Source organism: Tupaia chinensis, unplaced genomic scaffold (genome assembly GCF_000334495.1).
Source record: "Tupaia chinensis unplaced genomic scaffold, TupChi_1.0 Scaffold000070_1, whole genome shotgun sequence".
NCBI classification, from domain to species: domain Eukaryota; kingdom Metazoa; phylum Chordata; class Mammalia; order Scandentia; family Tupaiidae; genus Tupaia; species Tupaia belangeri.
The window spans coordinates 4,075,161-4,090,381 of record NW_006159530.1 but is presented as its reverse complement, the minus strand read 5'-3'; the positions used below and the strand labels follow the sequence as shown (position 1 = coordinate 4,090,381).

The following is a 15,221-nucleotide window of genomic DNA, read 5'->3' as shown; positions in this document are numbered from 1 at the left end:
GAGCCTGCATATGCATACTATTTGTAACCTGAATTTTGTCCCTTGGGACATCTCTTGGGAGCCATGGTTTTCCTCATGAGCAAATCATAGCAGAACAAGAGAAGGAAAGGAGCACAGATTGGGAAAAGGGCCATAATTTAAGGACTGGAATTTAGTATGGGGAAGCATCCTTGGCATTTCTTTTACCTGGTGCTTGGTGGACAGCAGCCAGTTATAGGCAAGCAGACAAGTCAGGTTGCTCTGCCTCGTTTAGTGCAGCGAAGTTTGCCAGAAAATTACCTTTCTATCCTTATTTTGTGGGTGAGAATGGTGGCCCATGAAGTCACTGCCCTGCTGCTATGGCGTATAGACCTTAAAATGATTAGGGCAATGGTTTACACCGTAATCCACACTACCCCAGTGCTAGTTTAGGGGAAAATAAGTTGCCAGCATATAAGAGAACAAATTTGCAATAAATACAAGTATATATTTTTTGCAACAAAAGAAACTATTTATTTGGAATATGCATTACCAGTACAAATTAGGAGACTGTAAAACCTATACTGTGTTAGTATCATTAGAGAACACAAAAGTTCAGTCGGAATCAAAAGGGACAGAAGCCTGTGCTCTCACAGAAGCAGAAAAGCTTAAACTTTCAAAACCGAAACAGAGTAGAGCTTTGCAGGTTTATACTCTGAATAATAAGAAAAGGGGAGGGGGAGGGAGAATAAAACCAGCAACCAAAGGAAAACACTTCAAAATGAAAACGCCAAAGGAAAGGAAAGAGTAAGAGGGAAAGGGGGGAGACATTGAATGTTTTATTTTAACAAAAGAAAAAAATGTTTACAAAAACTAAAAGATTCCAGAAAGCTTTGCATTAGGGATCAAAACCATAAGGTGATGTGAAAAGCTCGTCATTATTGTGCTCTGACTTAAAAAGAAAAGCACAGTGTTTAGGTGGAAATACATCCTAAAATGTAGCATCACAATTCTCCATTGTTCTTCCCTTTTCTTGCTTTTATGTTCCGGCTGCCTTCTGAACACTCAATTTGTAGAATGGGAGATGTCGAAAATTATGTTTCTACCAGATAATATTGCTTTTCTTTCTTTCTTTAAGTAATCAAAACATTCCAGATCAAGCCTGTTTTAGAATTCTTTTTAAGCAGCCGACTAAGTCAGAGGTTAAGAAGTGCACTGTCAGTGACTCCTACTTAACCTCTGGGCATTAAAACTACAGGGTGAGGCTGGCTTAGTAGCTCACCAATGCTGTAGCCCTGGTCAGGACTCCAAGGATCAGCAAGCAGGACTGGCCCCAGGACCACATCCTGGATCTAGGCTCAGCCAAGGGTGCCCATCACACCAGTATCTTCTGAGGGATTCTTCTGGAAGAGAGATCCTTTCTAGTTGGAAGGGGTCTTGTGGAATGCTTTTATTAATCAGGAGAAAGAAAAAAAACATTTGGTTGTGATATTCAGAATCGACCAAGGCAAAATCCTTTCCTAAGAGTATAAAAGGGTTCCCTGGACCAATTCCTTGAGTTTTTAAATGGTCAAAGGAGAAAGAAGCAAGTTCTTGGCTTTATTTTTCTCTAGGACTCCAGGAGAGGTGGGCCAGGTGAGCAATGAGACATTGAATGGGCTCCATCTTTGTTTTTGATATCAATTGAATTCAAGCTAAGACAACTATGGAGGCAGCCTACTCTACCAAGGTCACCTTTTCACATCACCTCTTATACATATTTAAGGAAGAAAAACAGCAAGACCATACTCCTGACAATTAAAGAAAAGCCCCCCCCCCAATAAACAAACCAAAAATAACACAAAACAAAACATATATTGTTTTTGAATTTTTAAGAGCAGGAATAAAAAAAAAAGAAAATTTATTTCTGGGTCTCAAAGTTAATAAACATAATAACATGTTAGGTTGTACCTATTATGCTCACTATCCCAACCTTTTTTTTTTTTTTTAGTTTACAAAATGAATTACTGTCACTTTTAAACATTGTGAAACAAGAAATGGATGTGCACAACTCGACACTTTTCTAGCATTCTTGAACTAATTCACAAATGCAAGAAAATAAAAAGAAAAATGGGGGAAACGATGAATGTAGGTAGTCTGGTGTTAAAAACGAATACAGGAATGATGCATTGTCACAGAAGGACGAGGGAGGTCCCCCATCCTGTTTTGCGTGCTATGAGGGTCATTTTTAAAATTTTTATTATAAACACTATTAAATTCAGACCGCTTTTTTGGTTTTTTTTTCTTTATCTGAATATACAAGAACATTCATTATCAAATGTTCATCATCAATACTACAAAGAACGAGACACAAGTCGCAAGAAACAATGGAAAATGTTAATAAAGCTGAAAGAATCGTTGAGTATTTTTTTGTTTTTTTTTTTTAAAGTTTTTTTTAAATTTGAGTTTCTGTAGTTTCATCTTTTTTTGGTATCGAAGTCAGGTTTTTCTGGGCAGAAAAATTAAAAGCAGAAAGAAAGAGGGGAAAAGATACTTGTAAGAAAAGGCAACCAGCAAATAAAAAACCACCACCACAGCAAAATAAAAAATGCTCTGGAAGAAGGGGCCACGTGGCTCACGTGCTGCACGGAGTCAATTTCACGCCAGGGGGAGGAGACGGGGTGAAAAGGATACAGCGTAGTCTCAAGGTGGGCAAACCCACTGTCTAGTATTGTTTCTCAAGGGAAATTAGCTGTCTGGGAAAATGGAGCACTACCACTTCCACTAGAAAATGAAGTAATTCTAGGGTGCATTTTGGTGTCTGTGGGGTCGACTGAACGTGAATTCCCAGGGAGCTGTATTTGCAGAGGCACCTCTTACCAACCCCATCTTTCAGCTGCCCATGTTCTCGCACTTGGCTGAGCAGAGAGCTGGTGGCGGCCATGTTGGAAGTGCTGGTGGGCTTGGAGGGAAGGCTGTGGGAAAGGGATTGGCTAGAAAGAGGCCTGTATGAAGTGCTGGGTAGGGGAGATGCTGTGATGGGTGATCATCAGTGCCAGCTACTGCCGGGAGAGAAACTGCCTGCGCAGTGGAGCACTGCTCTCATCCTTTCTATGAACTCAACATGGCAATCGCTCAGCCCAAATCCGAGTCACTCTTTTCGTTTTCAAGAGAACCCGTGTGTGCTCTGCCCCAAGTCAATCGAATGTGATCCAACCATGTACCTGTGGGTGGTTTCAATGTAATTCTGCCACTGAGACAAATTTCTCCTCTGGTTCTAATCACTATATAATCACGATAGTAGTGTCATAAAGAGAGTCCTTCTGGGCACCCTCCTTATCTAGCCTCATTCTGATTATGGCACCAGTGAGCAGACACAGTCTTTCTAGTGCTCCTAGTCATGGAGGATCAATTTCATTTGGCCAAATATTTATTTCTTGCCTTTCTTTCACATATACATATCCTCGAGTTTCTCAGGTAACGCCCCCAACTCCCTCAAACATACATGAAGGCAAGTTTCCTATACATGACTGCCATGCCCTGTGGAATGTCCATGGCCTTACTAGCTGGCCATCCTCACCCTTCAGGGTCTTGTACCTCTCTCTGGAAGCTTCTCAGATAGAGGAGAGGTGATGGGGGACCAATACTTACAAAGCCACATAACTGATTCAAACTAAGAGAGAAACAGATTCTATTTTACTAGTTTGAAAGCTTTTCTCTATCCTACGAAACCAAATAGACCAAAAGTCAAAACTAAAACAAACAAAAAACCCCTAAACAAGAAACGACTCTTCTCTTTGTCTTCGTGGTCATGACATCAGGGTACTTACTGATGGTAACCAGATGTGAGGACAGGAAAACCATGTAATGCCCCTCGATGGCATGAACCAGTTTATCTCAGGGACATTACTTCCCAGGCCTGAGTTCACATTTACAGAATGGATACAAATGAAAATAAGTTTCTTCAGTTTCATATAAGCCTCTTGGTGAGCTAGGCAGGCATAACAATCCATATTTTACAGATGAAGGAAAGGAAGCACCAAGAGATTTGAGCACTTCCTACTTAAATCGAGCGACAGAGCCGCCATCTTTATTGCTGGCAGGGTTGACTGGGAAGTATTAAGCATAGGTGACATTCAAGAACAGCGTTCTAGTACATGCTATTTTCTCTTAGATGTTCCTAGGGAGTCAAATTCAGTGACGAGCTGAATCACTGGAATTGGTAATGGCAATGAAAACATTACCTCTGCTATCCCCATGACTCTCAGGTCTTCGCCTGAGCCACGTTCTTGTACAGTGGTCTCCTCCAGAGCAAGAAGGCAGGATCAAGAACATGGTGGTGAGTAACACTTTGGATAGTTAATGCAATGTGCTTAATATAAAACCCCAAATAAAACAGAACCAAATCTATTACGGACATTGTAAGTACTGTATGTGGCTCCCCGCAGAGCTCCCGAGGTGGTAGGAGCAGGAGTAGTTTGCCATAGAGTCATGGCCTTCGCGATGATTGAGCCCCATGTATGTCATCCTGGTGTGTGTACAGGTCCTAGAGGCCCAGGCAGATACTGCTTCTCTTTGTCAGTGACTTTCACTCAAGGTTGCTAATTCCTTCTCTTAGGCTCACAAGAGGTGGTGCTATTGTGACTCATGTAGGTATTCGCATATGGAGTCTTGGGGAAGTGAAGGTAGGGAGATCGTGTGTGTGCCTATGTGTGTGTTGTGTACGTGTGCATGTGTGAGATGGGGCAGGTGAAGTGTTTCAGGATAAAAACTTTCTACTCCTTAGTGATGTGGTCATCACATGCCTGACCAGATCTGGTCTTGCAATAGGTTCTGAACATTGCTTAGTAAGTACTGAATGGTCTCTAAAGACTGTGCCTCTGAAACTGAGCACTGCTGCTGGGAGGAAGAGCAAGCCTGCAGGAATTCTGCCCCTGCTGTGCCCTGTGCCTTCCCTGGCTGCCCGACTTCCCATCTGGGACTCGACCTAGCAGAACTGAAATGGAAACGTGGCAGCCTGAGAAGCTCAGCTATCGTAGACCCCAGTGAGTACCTGGGGCTGAGAAGGAACAGGAGGAAGTGTCCCAATCAGTACTGGCCTCAGGAGGAAGAGGAAGAGGAGGCGGGGTGGCCTGGAGTGAGTAGGGTGATGTGGCGTATTCCTGCAGAGAGGTAGTGACAGTTACAAGAGAAACAGAGGAGGACTGCCTGTTGACATAGGGCATGGGGAATCCGAATGAGGTAAATTTGGCTCCTCAAACCACCAGCATGAAAACATACAAACACTTTATTTTCTTTGTCATTTTTTTTCCTTTAAATCCCTCTAATTGTTGAAAATATCCTTCAGTGATGTAAGAGAGGGCAAGGACCCCGGGAGTCTAGGGCAGAAGGAGAGGGGCAGGGAAGATGACGAAACCAGGCTGATAGCTGGAGGCAGGGGAGGGTGGCTTCTACCCAGAAAACAAAGGGAAGAGAGTATAAAGAAGTGTCCAGATTGGCTGAAATAGCATCCCAAAGAAGAGAAGAGAAGGAGACTCTTATTGTGTTTGCTGATTGCTTCGACCTCCAGTCTGACCGCTTCAGCGTTGGGAGAGAAACCCTCCCTCCTGCCCCTGCCCCAACTGGGGCACAGGTCAGCCGGGATGCGACTGCTGGGAGATCAGTTGGAGGTATCAGAGTGGACACTGCCAGGGCCTTCTGTAGGGGAGGTCACTGATGAAGGGGTAGTGGCATCCTGCCAACCTCCATTAGCCTAGAAGGGAAAAAGGGAGAGAAGTCAGTCCTCGGGTGGCCGTTCTGAGCAGACAATGACATCAAGGTAACTTGTGTGCAGTACCTAGCACAGTGCCTGGTACACAGGGACACTCATGGGCAGCTGCTCTTGTGGGTGATAATATTTCCCCCACCCTCAGAAGTGTGCGGGTCCTCCCAGTGACCTTTGGATACAGCGTTAACACCTGTCATGTGTGTGATGTGGTTATACTTCTTGAAGACTGTCACTCGGCCTAAGCCATCTGTGGAAAGACAGTTGTTCTGCAGATCAAGAGACCTGATGCTCTGGTTCTGACTCTGGCAGCAAGTAGCCATCAATGATGACAAAGCACTTTTACCTTTTTGTCCCTGGGCTCTCCTTTGTCGAAAGAAGCAAGTTAGCCCAGATGCTTCCTAAGGTCCCTTCCAGCTCTGAGTCTTCCATATGTTTATGGGTCTCCTGTCCTAGATGCTTTTGGGTATATACATAATGATGGGCGAGATACAGTTCATATCTTCAAGGAGGGGGGCAAGACTAGACCACCAATAAACTATCATTCAAGGCAGAACCTCAACCATGGTAGAACCCCGTTGTGAGAAACGTTCACACGAAGGCAATATCCCTTCTTGTTGGAGTGTCGGAAAATGCTTCATGGAGGAGGCACTCTATGAGGTAAGCCTTGGAAAGCATAGAGGGTGATTCAGTGAACATAGTTGATAAAACAATGGCGCCAAGACTGTAAGGACTAGTCTGTGTGACCACATCTAGTGAGGGGATGAGATGGAAGCTGAGTTTGACCTACATTTGGAGAACATTTTTCTATGACTAGACCCAAAAACACACAAAATATGGAATGATTCTGACGAAAGATTTTTTAATGACCACCTCTTTCAAAAAACACCCCAGCACTAAGATAGTTGAAAAATGATCTGCTAGAGTGGTTAATGCATGATGTGTAAATTGTTCATGTATTTTAATGCACTGAAATGTAAGTGTGCTGAAATGCCTCCCCCCTGTACCCCCTTCCCCAATAATGTGCTCTTTTTGTAATTAATCTATCTTAACTCTGGAAATGTTGATGTGGAACAGACCAGGGCTTTCGGAGACATTCTAAGTAAAATATTTTCCATTATATTTTTCTCTGAAAATGTTGGGGCCGAAGGGGCAGGCATTATTATTGCCATGTGGGAGGGTTTTAATGACCACCTCTTTCAAAAAACACCCCAGCACTAAGATAGTTGAAAAATGATCTGCTAGAGTGGTTAATGCATGATGTGTAAATTGTTCATGTATTTTAATGCACTGAAATGTAAGTGTGCTGAAATGCCTCCCTCCTGTACCCCCTTCCCCAATAATGTGCTCTTTTGTAATTAATCTATCTTAACTCTGGAAATGTTGATGTGGAACAGACCAGGGCTTTCGGAGACATTCTAAGTAAAATATTTTCCATTATATTTTTCTCTGAAAATGTTGGGGCCGAAGGGGCAGGCATTATTATTGCCATGTGGGAGGGACCACCACTTCCACTCCTGCACGATCCATGGTGCCTTGGAGAGTGGCTAACATTTAACAGGGGCTAGCAGAGAAATAGGGGAAAAGCAGGCTTTCTGGGTCATGACTGACCCAGAACACAAGCCTCCTAACCTTGGGATCAGGCTCCCCTTCCTTTGCCCTTTTCATCCATTGGCTTTCTTGTCCACTGGCTTACCCAAATGGTACTCCAACTTTCCCTGGGAAGCCAACTTCTAATTTAAAGCAACCCCCACTGGTCACTTCAGCATGGGGGCAGGTTTTGTTCACACCTCACTATGGGGGAGATTAGATACAAGAAGGTAAAGGGTCATCTTGGGCAATGCCAAGAGCATTCCCCAATATGGGTCAATGCAAGTGTTCTCAAGTTCCAATCTCCCATCTTCCAATCCAGCCAGGTCATTCTCTCCATTTCTCTACTGGAAGACTCTTCCCTTTGTGGTTGGTTCTAGGGAGATTAGAGAGAGATCCATGAGGTGGAAATAAGAATCCTTTCCTTCAGAAAAGGTTTTTCCATATTTTTGGAGCCCTGGCTCTGTAACATAATCGGAGTCAAGAAGGGAATTAATTTAAATTCTTAATGCAGAGTTGACACAGAGAGAACAGTATCTTAGCTTCCCTTCCCAAACTAGAGCATATGTATTTCCCGGCGCCATGTTTAGGCTGCCCGAGAATGGCAGTTCTATGCATTTTTCCCCAAAGAAAAACCCTTTAATGTCACTTTGTCTTTTATATTATAAGAGTAAGATATGGTTATAATATAATATTTGTAAAACAGAAAAGCATAAAAACAAAACAGACAACACCCATAATACCACTACTCAAGAGATAATTACTGTTAGCATTTTGATATCTGTCAGTCCTAATTTTTTTATATGTGTATGTTTACCAGGTAGATATTTAGATAGACAGATAGATGATTGATAGACGGAGGGAGGGATAGCCAGGCAGTGTGTATGCAGCGGGAGAGTGGGTGTGGGTGTTGGCTGAGCAGTGTGGCATATTAAGGAAATCTGACAGAGGTTCTTTAAGTACAATGTCACTAGCAGAGTGATGTGCTAGTAAATGAGTAAGAAAGTCATCATGTACCTTAGAATCCACCTGGTAAGAGACAAGAAGATAAGGATGCCCTGTGAAAGCCGTTGACATCCGTGCCCTGGCGCGTGGTGCAGAGGAGTTTCACACTGCTCACCAATCACCACCACGACTGGGATTTAGCCACACTGCCATTCCATTGAGAGAACAATACGTGGTGCCCAAACCAAGCCATTAGAGAAGAAAACCAGCTCCGTGGTGTTTCATTTGGAAAGAATTAGCCAGACATTCTAAACTGCCTAGAAGGTTCTGGAGACTTCTTTTTGAGTCATCTCCGATCTGAAATAACTTGAACAGTAGACATATGATCTCTTTTCTTAAAAAGTTCTGTTTTCACAAACCAGTGCACAAGATGCCAGAAGATACAGAGAATTCCCAGATGGCAGAAACAAGAATTAGTTCAAGCTGGTATCGAAATCAGAATTTTAATGACGCTAGTTGGCCCAATGAAGAGAACTACAGATGATCTTATATAAAAAAATAAATATGTGAGATAAACTTCTTTAGCTTATTTTGTTTACTCCCCTTCCATCTATAATCTCTCTCTCTCCACCCAGTTACACACACACACAGCCCTCGTATCTGGTGACCAATAACTCCAGTTTATCCAGGACTGCCCCATGTTAGCACATAAATCCGATGTAGTCCAGGAGACTCCTGAAACTTGAGCAAGATGGGACTGCTGGTCACCCTACCCCCAGGGTACACCAACTATGACTTCTTGCCTAATTTAGGACGCTGTAGCCTATGACGTTCAAATGAGATAAACACCAATACTTGGCAACCTAAGTATGTCTAACTCTGGGAAGTGCAGAAGACTTTTTTCCCTGGAGGTGTGTTATTCTGTCTGCTGCCCTTGTTGCTAACGTCTCTGCAACATCAGAAGCTGCCGGCAGGCCCAACCTGATCGGTTTCCCGTAAGTCACTTGGGCACCGTCAGCTGTATCTCTCCAGCTCTAATGGAAGACTTTAGAGGCCGCATTGTCTTGGGAAACAGCTGACCTGGCTTACTGCTGCGTTAGCCCTGGGGAGCAATTCCTTCCCTCTTGACTTGACTGCAGGTGAATATTAAGTAGGAAACTCCACCTTTGTGTTTATTTATCCCTAGGTACCGGGAGAGTGGAGGAAGCTCTCATTAGCAACTGTGTGGGATGGCGGGAAGTAAGAGTTTTCTGTGTGTTTTTCTTTTGCACCCCAGCCACCCACCCTCTCCTCTCTGGTGCAAAAGAACCTTTATCATGGGCAGACTCTTGAAAATGTTCCTGTCTGAAACAACACTGAGGGGTAGGAGATAAAACCTGCTGAGCTAAATGTGATTTCTGAAAACACTTCTGCTAGAAGACAGTCTGTATGGGCACCCAATTCCACAGGCAATTCTGTGGCCTGGGATGCCAGACCTAGTCCAACTTCTAATTGCACCAGATGAAGCCTAAGTCCACAGAGTGGGCTCAACTGGAACCTCACAGACGGAGAAGCTAAGAGAATACAAGATGAGGAAAAATGCAGCAGGTTTCCCCAAGATCGAGTCTGAGTTTTTGAAAGAGTCATTTATTAAACTTCGATGATTATGATTATTTTTAAAATTTGCTGTAGGGCAAGAACACTCACTGGAGAGAGGCCAGGGGGCGGGGGTGAGAAAGCAAGCCACCAGGTCCAGGACGCGAACAGCAGCTGGCCATGGGGGAGTTCAATGCTTTAACCACCACGCCACCTGCTGGCCCCCAAAGTCTGGATTTTTAATACACACATTAAAGCTATTTATTTGTGAATAAAATGTTTCAGGAACAGAAAAAGACTATTTACTATAGCATGTCCCAGTGAACATGACCCATAACTGGACATACACCAGGTTGTGCCAGAATCCCAACTAAAAGGGCAAGGCTAAGCACGCCCATCTGTGGAGGTGGAGGGAGCCGACCACTGAGCTGAAGCCGGGCCACTCACGCAGTTTCTCAGGATGTAGGCACAGAACCGCCCTGACTTCTTTGTTCTCTGTCCCCCTCCCTGAGCCTGAACAGGGGCCACACGCAGGGGATTGCAAAAATGTACAGAACAGACATTGCCTCTCCCTCGCTGTTCAGATCTAGAACTGCTTTTAGCCCAGAGCAGAGGCTGCAGGGCTGAGAGCACCCAGCCCCTCTCTTCTGTGCTTGCCTTCGCTGCATGCCACTGATGCAGGGGATCCATCACCTGATGTGACAGCCCAGGCGAGCACTAAGGAACTCTCATTTGCAACCCAGAAATACACGAAGGTGCCACAAAGCAGCTGATGTCAGCACGAGATGAGCTGGATCTGCACATGGACCAGGTGCCATTGCCAGGGATGCTTTTGGAATAGGTGAGCAGGGGTACCTGTCCCAGGCCCTCGGACACCCAGGCGCTGGGCGTGGAGGGGGAGCAGGGGCACTGGCCAGAAGGAGAAGCAAAGAAACACAGATGCATCCTTTCTCTGTGTCTATGCACACACACACTTGTGCAAAGACACACACACACACACACACACAGCTACTATATATCAGGGGGACAGCAGCTTACACAACAGAGGTCACACCTGGATCCGCCATCATTCTACCAGGCTAGAAGACCTATGCTTTCTGACGTGCCTAACGCTTCCCTCAGAGCACACAGTGCACACCTACCAAGAGACACTCTGGGATGAGACAAGGGAAAGGCCCTTTGGGACTTCAAAACTTTAGTTTTTTGCCATAGGGCATGCGCACCTGCTAGGAGTCAAAAAATTCCCCTGAGAAAAGTTTACAGAGGTAAAAGGAATGTGTCCAGATGGGCACCCTTCCAGTCCTATGAGCAGCTGCCAGCAGAGTGACCTTTCACAGGTGTGATTCTGGCCAGAGCTGGGTGGGGGAAACAAAAAAACACAGATGCATCCTTTCTCTGTGTCTATGCACACACACACTTGTGCAAAGACACACACACACACACACACACACACACACACAGCTACTATATATCAGGGGGACAGCAGCTTACACAACAGAGGTCACACCTGGATCCGCCATCATTCTACCAGGCTAGAAGACCTATGCTTTCTGACGTGCCTAACGCTTCCCTCAGAGCACACAGTGCACACCTACCAAGAGACACTCTGGGATGAGACAAGGGAAAGGCCCTTTGGGACTTCAAAACTTTAGTTTTTTGCCATAGGGCATGCGCACCTGCTAGGAGTCAAAAAATTCCCCTGAGAAAAGTTTACAGAGGTAAAAGGAATGTGTCCAGATGGGCACCCTTCCAGTCCTATGAGCAGCTGCCAGCAGAGTGACCTTTCACAGGTGTGATTCTGGCCAGAGCTGGGTGGGGGCGCAGGAGTAATGTGATGCTCTGCAAAGCTCACTCACACGGGAACGTTCCTGGTTCATGTCTGGGACCTCCCTGAACATCCGGGGCATATACATGCCAGTGGTCCTGGGCTCTCTGAGGCTGGGAGTGGTTCACAGCCAAAGGACCTTGGAGTTCTATCGTTCTGTCTCTCTTGTTCATGGAAGAAATAAATACATTTTAAAAATTGTAATTCCAATCATGTCACCTCCCTGTTTAAACCAACAGTAGCTCCCCATTGGCTCAAGAAGTTTCAACATCGTCAGGTGTACAATGCCCTTGACCTGGCTTGCTCTGCATCTCACACTCCTGTGTAAGACTGTAACCCATCAGGCTCCTTTGAAATCCCCGCAACAGAGCAGCCACCTGACGCCTCCCACTCCCCCCTTGCATACATCCCCCTCATGCACCCAGTTACGTCGCTCTCACACCGCAGCTGTTGGGCAAGACTGAGTTTAAGCATCCTTGCACCTCCAGCTGTCCCCCGGCAATGACCGTCCTCCTGCAGGCTCCCAGGCCTGTGCGAGGCTCTGGCAGAGCACCTGAGCTGCAACACTGAGTTGGTCCCTTCTCATGCCTGGCTCACGTACTGAATGAACCACAATCCCAAAGTGCCTGCCACAGCATAGAATTTGATGTCTATTGGAGAGTCACAGGCAGAAACACATAATTTCTTTTTTTCTTTGCCATAGGGCATGTGTGCTTACTAGAGAGAGAGAGAGAGATACGGAGAGAAGGAAAATGAGAAATCATCCCTTGGGGGCGTGGCCATGCTACATTCCTTCTCCACTCTCCTCCCAGGATTTGGGGCATGCATGCACATGCACCCAGCGTGATTTTCAAGCCACCGGGCCTGAGACTCGAACTGTGATCGGCCATGAGGGAGTCCAGTGTCTTAACGACCATGCCACCTACTGGCCTACAAGTAAACTTTAAGTGGTGCCGTTACCTCCACTGTCCACCATGGGTGTGGAGAGGTAAGCGGTGTCAGTCCCCGACGGCAATTCAGTCTGACTACAGGTACATAGCCATGTACACCGAGATAGATTCAAAGACAGGGCAGAAGCAGGGTCAGGCTTCTGGGAAGATTTTGCAGAGGCGGTGAGCTTTCCTCTCACTGAATCGGCACCAGGGAGCTCTGATGATTCACGGCTGTCTCACATGTGTAACTAGGATGAATATTTGATGTTGTTCTGTTTGTTTTTTGGGAAAGCAGTGGAGAAAGACATTGAAAATAGCTTGTTGAGGAGCATGGCCTGTCAACAGGGAGTGCTCTCCAGGCTGCAGAGAGGGAGTCCTGCCCTCCAGCTGGCATAGTCTCCACGTCTCCGCCTTGGCATAGCTGGGATCGCACAAAGTACAGAACAGACAGTCCTCACATAGCCGCAGGGACCTGGTCCCCATGCCCCATATTTCCTCTGTCCAGGGCTGGGACCCACATGCAGACTCAGCTTTCACTGTAGGGTCTGGGAGCACAGCTTTCAGATATCCAGTTAAATTTGAATTTTAGATAAACAAACATGATTCGTAGAAGTAGATTCATGCAGTATTTTCATCTGCTAAATCTGGCGACCCTATCTGGGAATAACAAATACCGACAGAGAAAGCATTTGTTCCAGCCCATGCTGGTCCCACAGGTAACTCAGAATCAATTTGGCCATGTCTGTCTTTGACATCTTCTATCTGTTTCTTCACACGGCACCTTCTTCCTTGCGGCTGAGATCATCTCTAAGATTATCCCCAGGGTTAGCTTCATTTCCTCCAATTTACTTCCGTTCCTTCAAGACGAGGACGGGGACTTGCTCCTGGAACTGGCATGCCACTCTGCCACTCCTACTCCAATCACAGTTCCTGGAAGTCACCGCTCTGCCTGGATTATCTCATCTCAGCTGCTGCTAAGAGATAATAGATCTCCCACTGCTGAAGGGAGTTTCCTTACTACTCCCTGGGGCAGTGAGGTCAGAGGTGTTTTTTGCCTTTGCCAGTTCATCTCTGCTCTCTAGAAATCTATGTTTGCTTGTTTGTTTTTCAAAGTTTTGGTATATGGCATATGCACTCAGTGGAGAGAGACAGAGAGGGGGAAAGTGAGAAACCACATCGCGGGGGGATGGCCACACTGCAATCCCTCCTCCCTTCTCCTCTCAGGATTTTGGGTATGCACACACACACACACACACACACACACACACCCCTGGGTGTTTTCAGGTCTGGGACCGAACCACACGGCTGCTATGTGGGATCTAGTTACTTCAACTTCTACATCATCTGCTGGCCCCGATGCCATTTTTCTTCTTTAAAGGTTTATTTATTTCTCCCAAGAACTAGAGAGACAGAAGCAGAGACAGCACCCCAGTCAGGGTCCGATGCCACGATCCACCCCAGTTTCAGCCAGCCCCAGATCACGGGCACATACGTGTGGGTGCACTCAGAGAGGTCTCCAGAAGTGAGCCCAGGGCCTTCCAGTGGCCATTCTCCCAGAGCATTGCGTTCTGCTGCTGCGCCATCATCCAGCCCCCCTGTGGTCTCTGCAGGCCCCGTCTCACGGTCACCTCCTTCTGGCCTGTTCTTTCACGGTACAACATCACACACTTCTCTAAATCCCAGTTCACTGACATTCCGATCCTGATTTTGACTTTTAACTCGTTTTTGTCTCTTTAAATCTTCACATGAACACCAGATCTTTTTCACATCTCTTAGTTTTTATTTTTAAAAGAAATTATTTAATTTTATACATTATTATTATTCTCTAACTTGACCAGAGAGAGAGAGAGAGGGAAAAGTAAGAAAGCAAACTGCCACGTCCAGGACTCGAACCGTAGTCAATCATGTGAGAGTCCAGCACCCTAACCGCCACACCACCTGCCAATCCAGATCATTTAGTTTTTAATTCTGCAAACACATATGCAGTGCCAGCCTTGTGCTACATTAAGTTTGGGTCTATAGTGGTAGATAAAACAGACTTTTAAAAAAAAATTATTTGAACTGGAACCACAGTCAGCCATGGGGGAGTCTAGAACCTTAAATGTCTTACCACCTGCTGGCCCCTAAAACAAAAAATAAATTTTAAGGTAGAGATTTTTGCTATAGGGTGTGTGCGCTTGCCAGAGAGAGACAGAAAGTAAGGAATCACCACCCCTTCCCGGGCGGGGATGGCCACACCACAATCCCTTCTCCTCCATTCTCCTCTCAGGACTTTGGGTACGCATGCACAAGTACCTGGTAGTATCAAACCACCAGATCCAGGACTCGAACGACGGTCAACTACGTGGGAGTCCAGTGATATAACCATTATGCCATTTGCTAGTCTCATAAATACACGTTTTTTTTAATCTGTTTTTTGTCATTTAGGAGTTTACTGTTCTGTAGGAAATAGACACTGACGAAGTCAACAAAAGACATATGTAGAGGCCGTAGATGGTAAAAGTTCCTGAGAGAGAGTCGGAAACAGGCATCATTAGGGCTCCTGGAAAGTTTTTTTTGGACAGAAAACAGACAAGGAGAGAGTGGGGCAAAGGGCCTCTCGACAGAAACGAGCAGCCCGCACAGTGCTCTGAGGAACCCGAAGATGGCCGGA

At 45.6% G+C, this 15,221-nt stretch overlaps 1 protein-coding gene across 5 annotated transcripts in view; it reads right to left on the bottom strand.

The window, feature by feature from the left end:
• Positions 1 to 468: 468 nt before the first annotated feature.
• Positions 469 to 15,221, bottom strand: part of PBX1 (PBX homeobox 1) — a 371,268-nt gene continuing 356,515 nt past the window's right edge. For 4 of the 5 annotated variants that reach the window (XM_027767597.1, XM_027767582.1, XM_027767589.1 and 1 more), the window contains one exon: positions 469 to 5,689. In XM_027767597.1, the coding sequence (XP_027623398.1) occupies positions 5,685 to 5,689 (5 nt within the window). In that variant the 3' untranslated portion in view covers positions 469 to 5,684. The remainder of the gene's footprint in view (positions 5,690 to 15,221) is intronic. The other variant, XM_027767594.1, reaches the window with a different exon arrangement.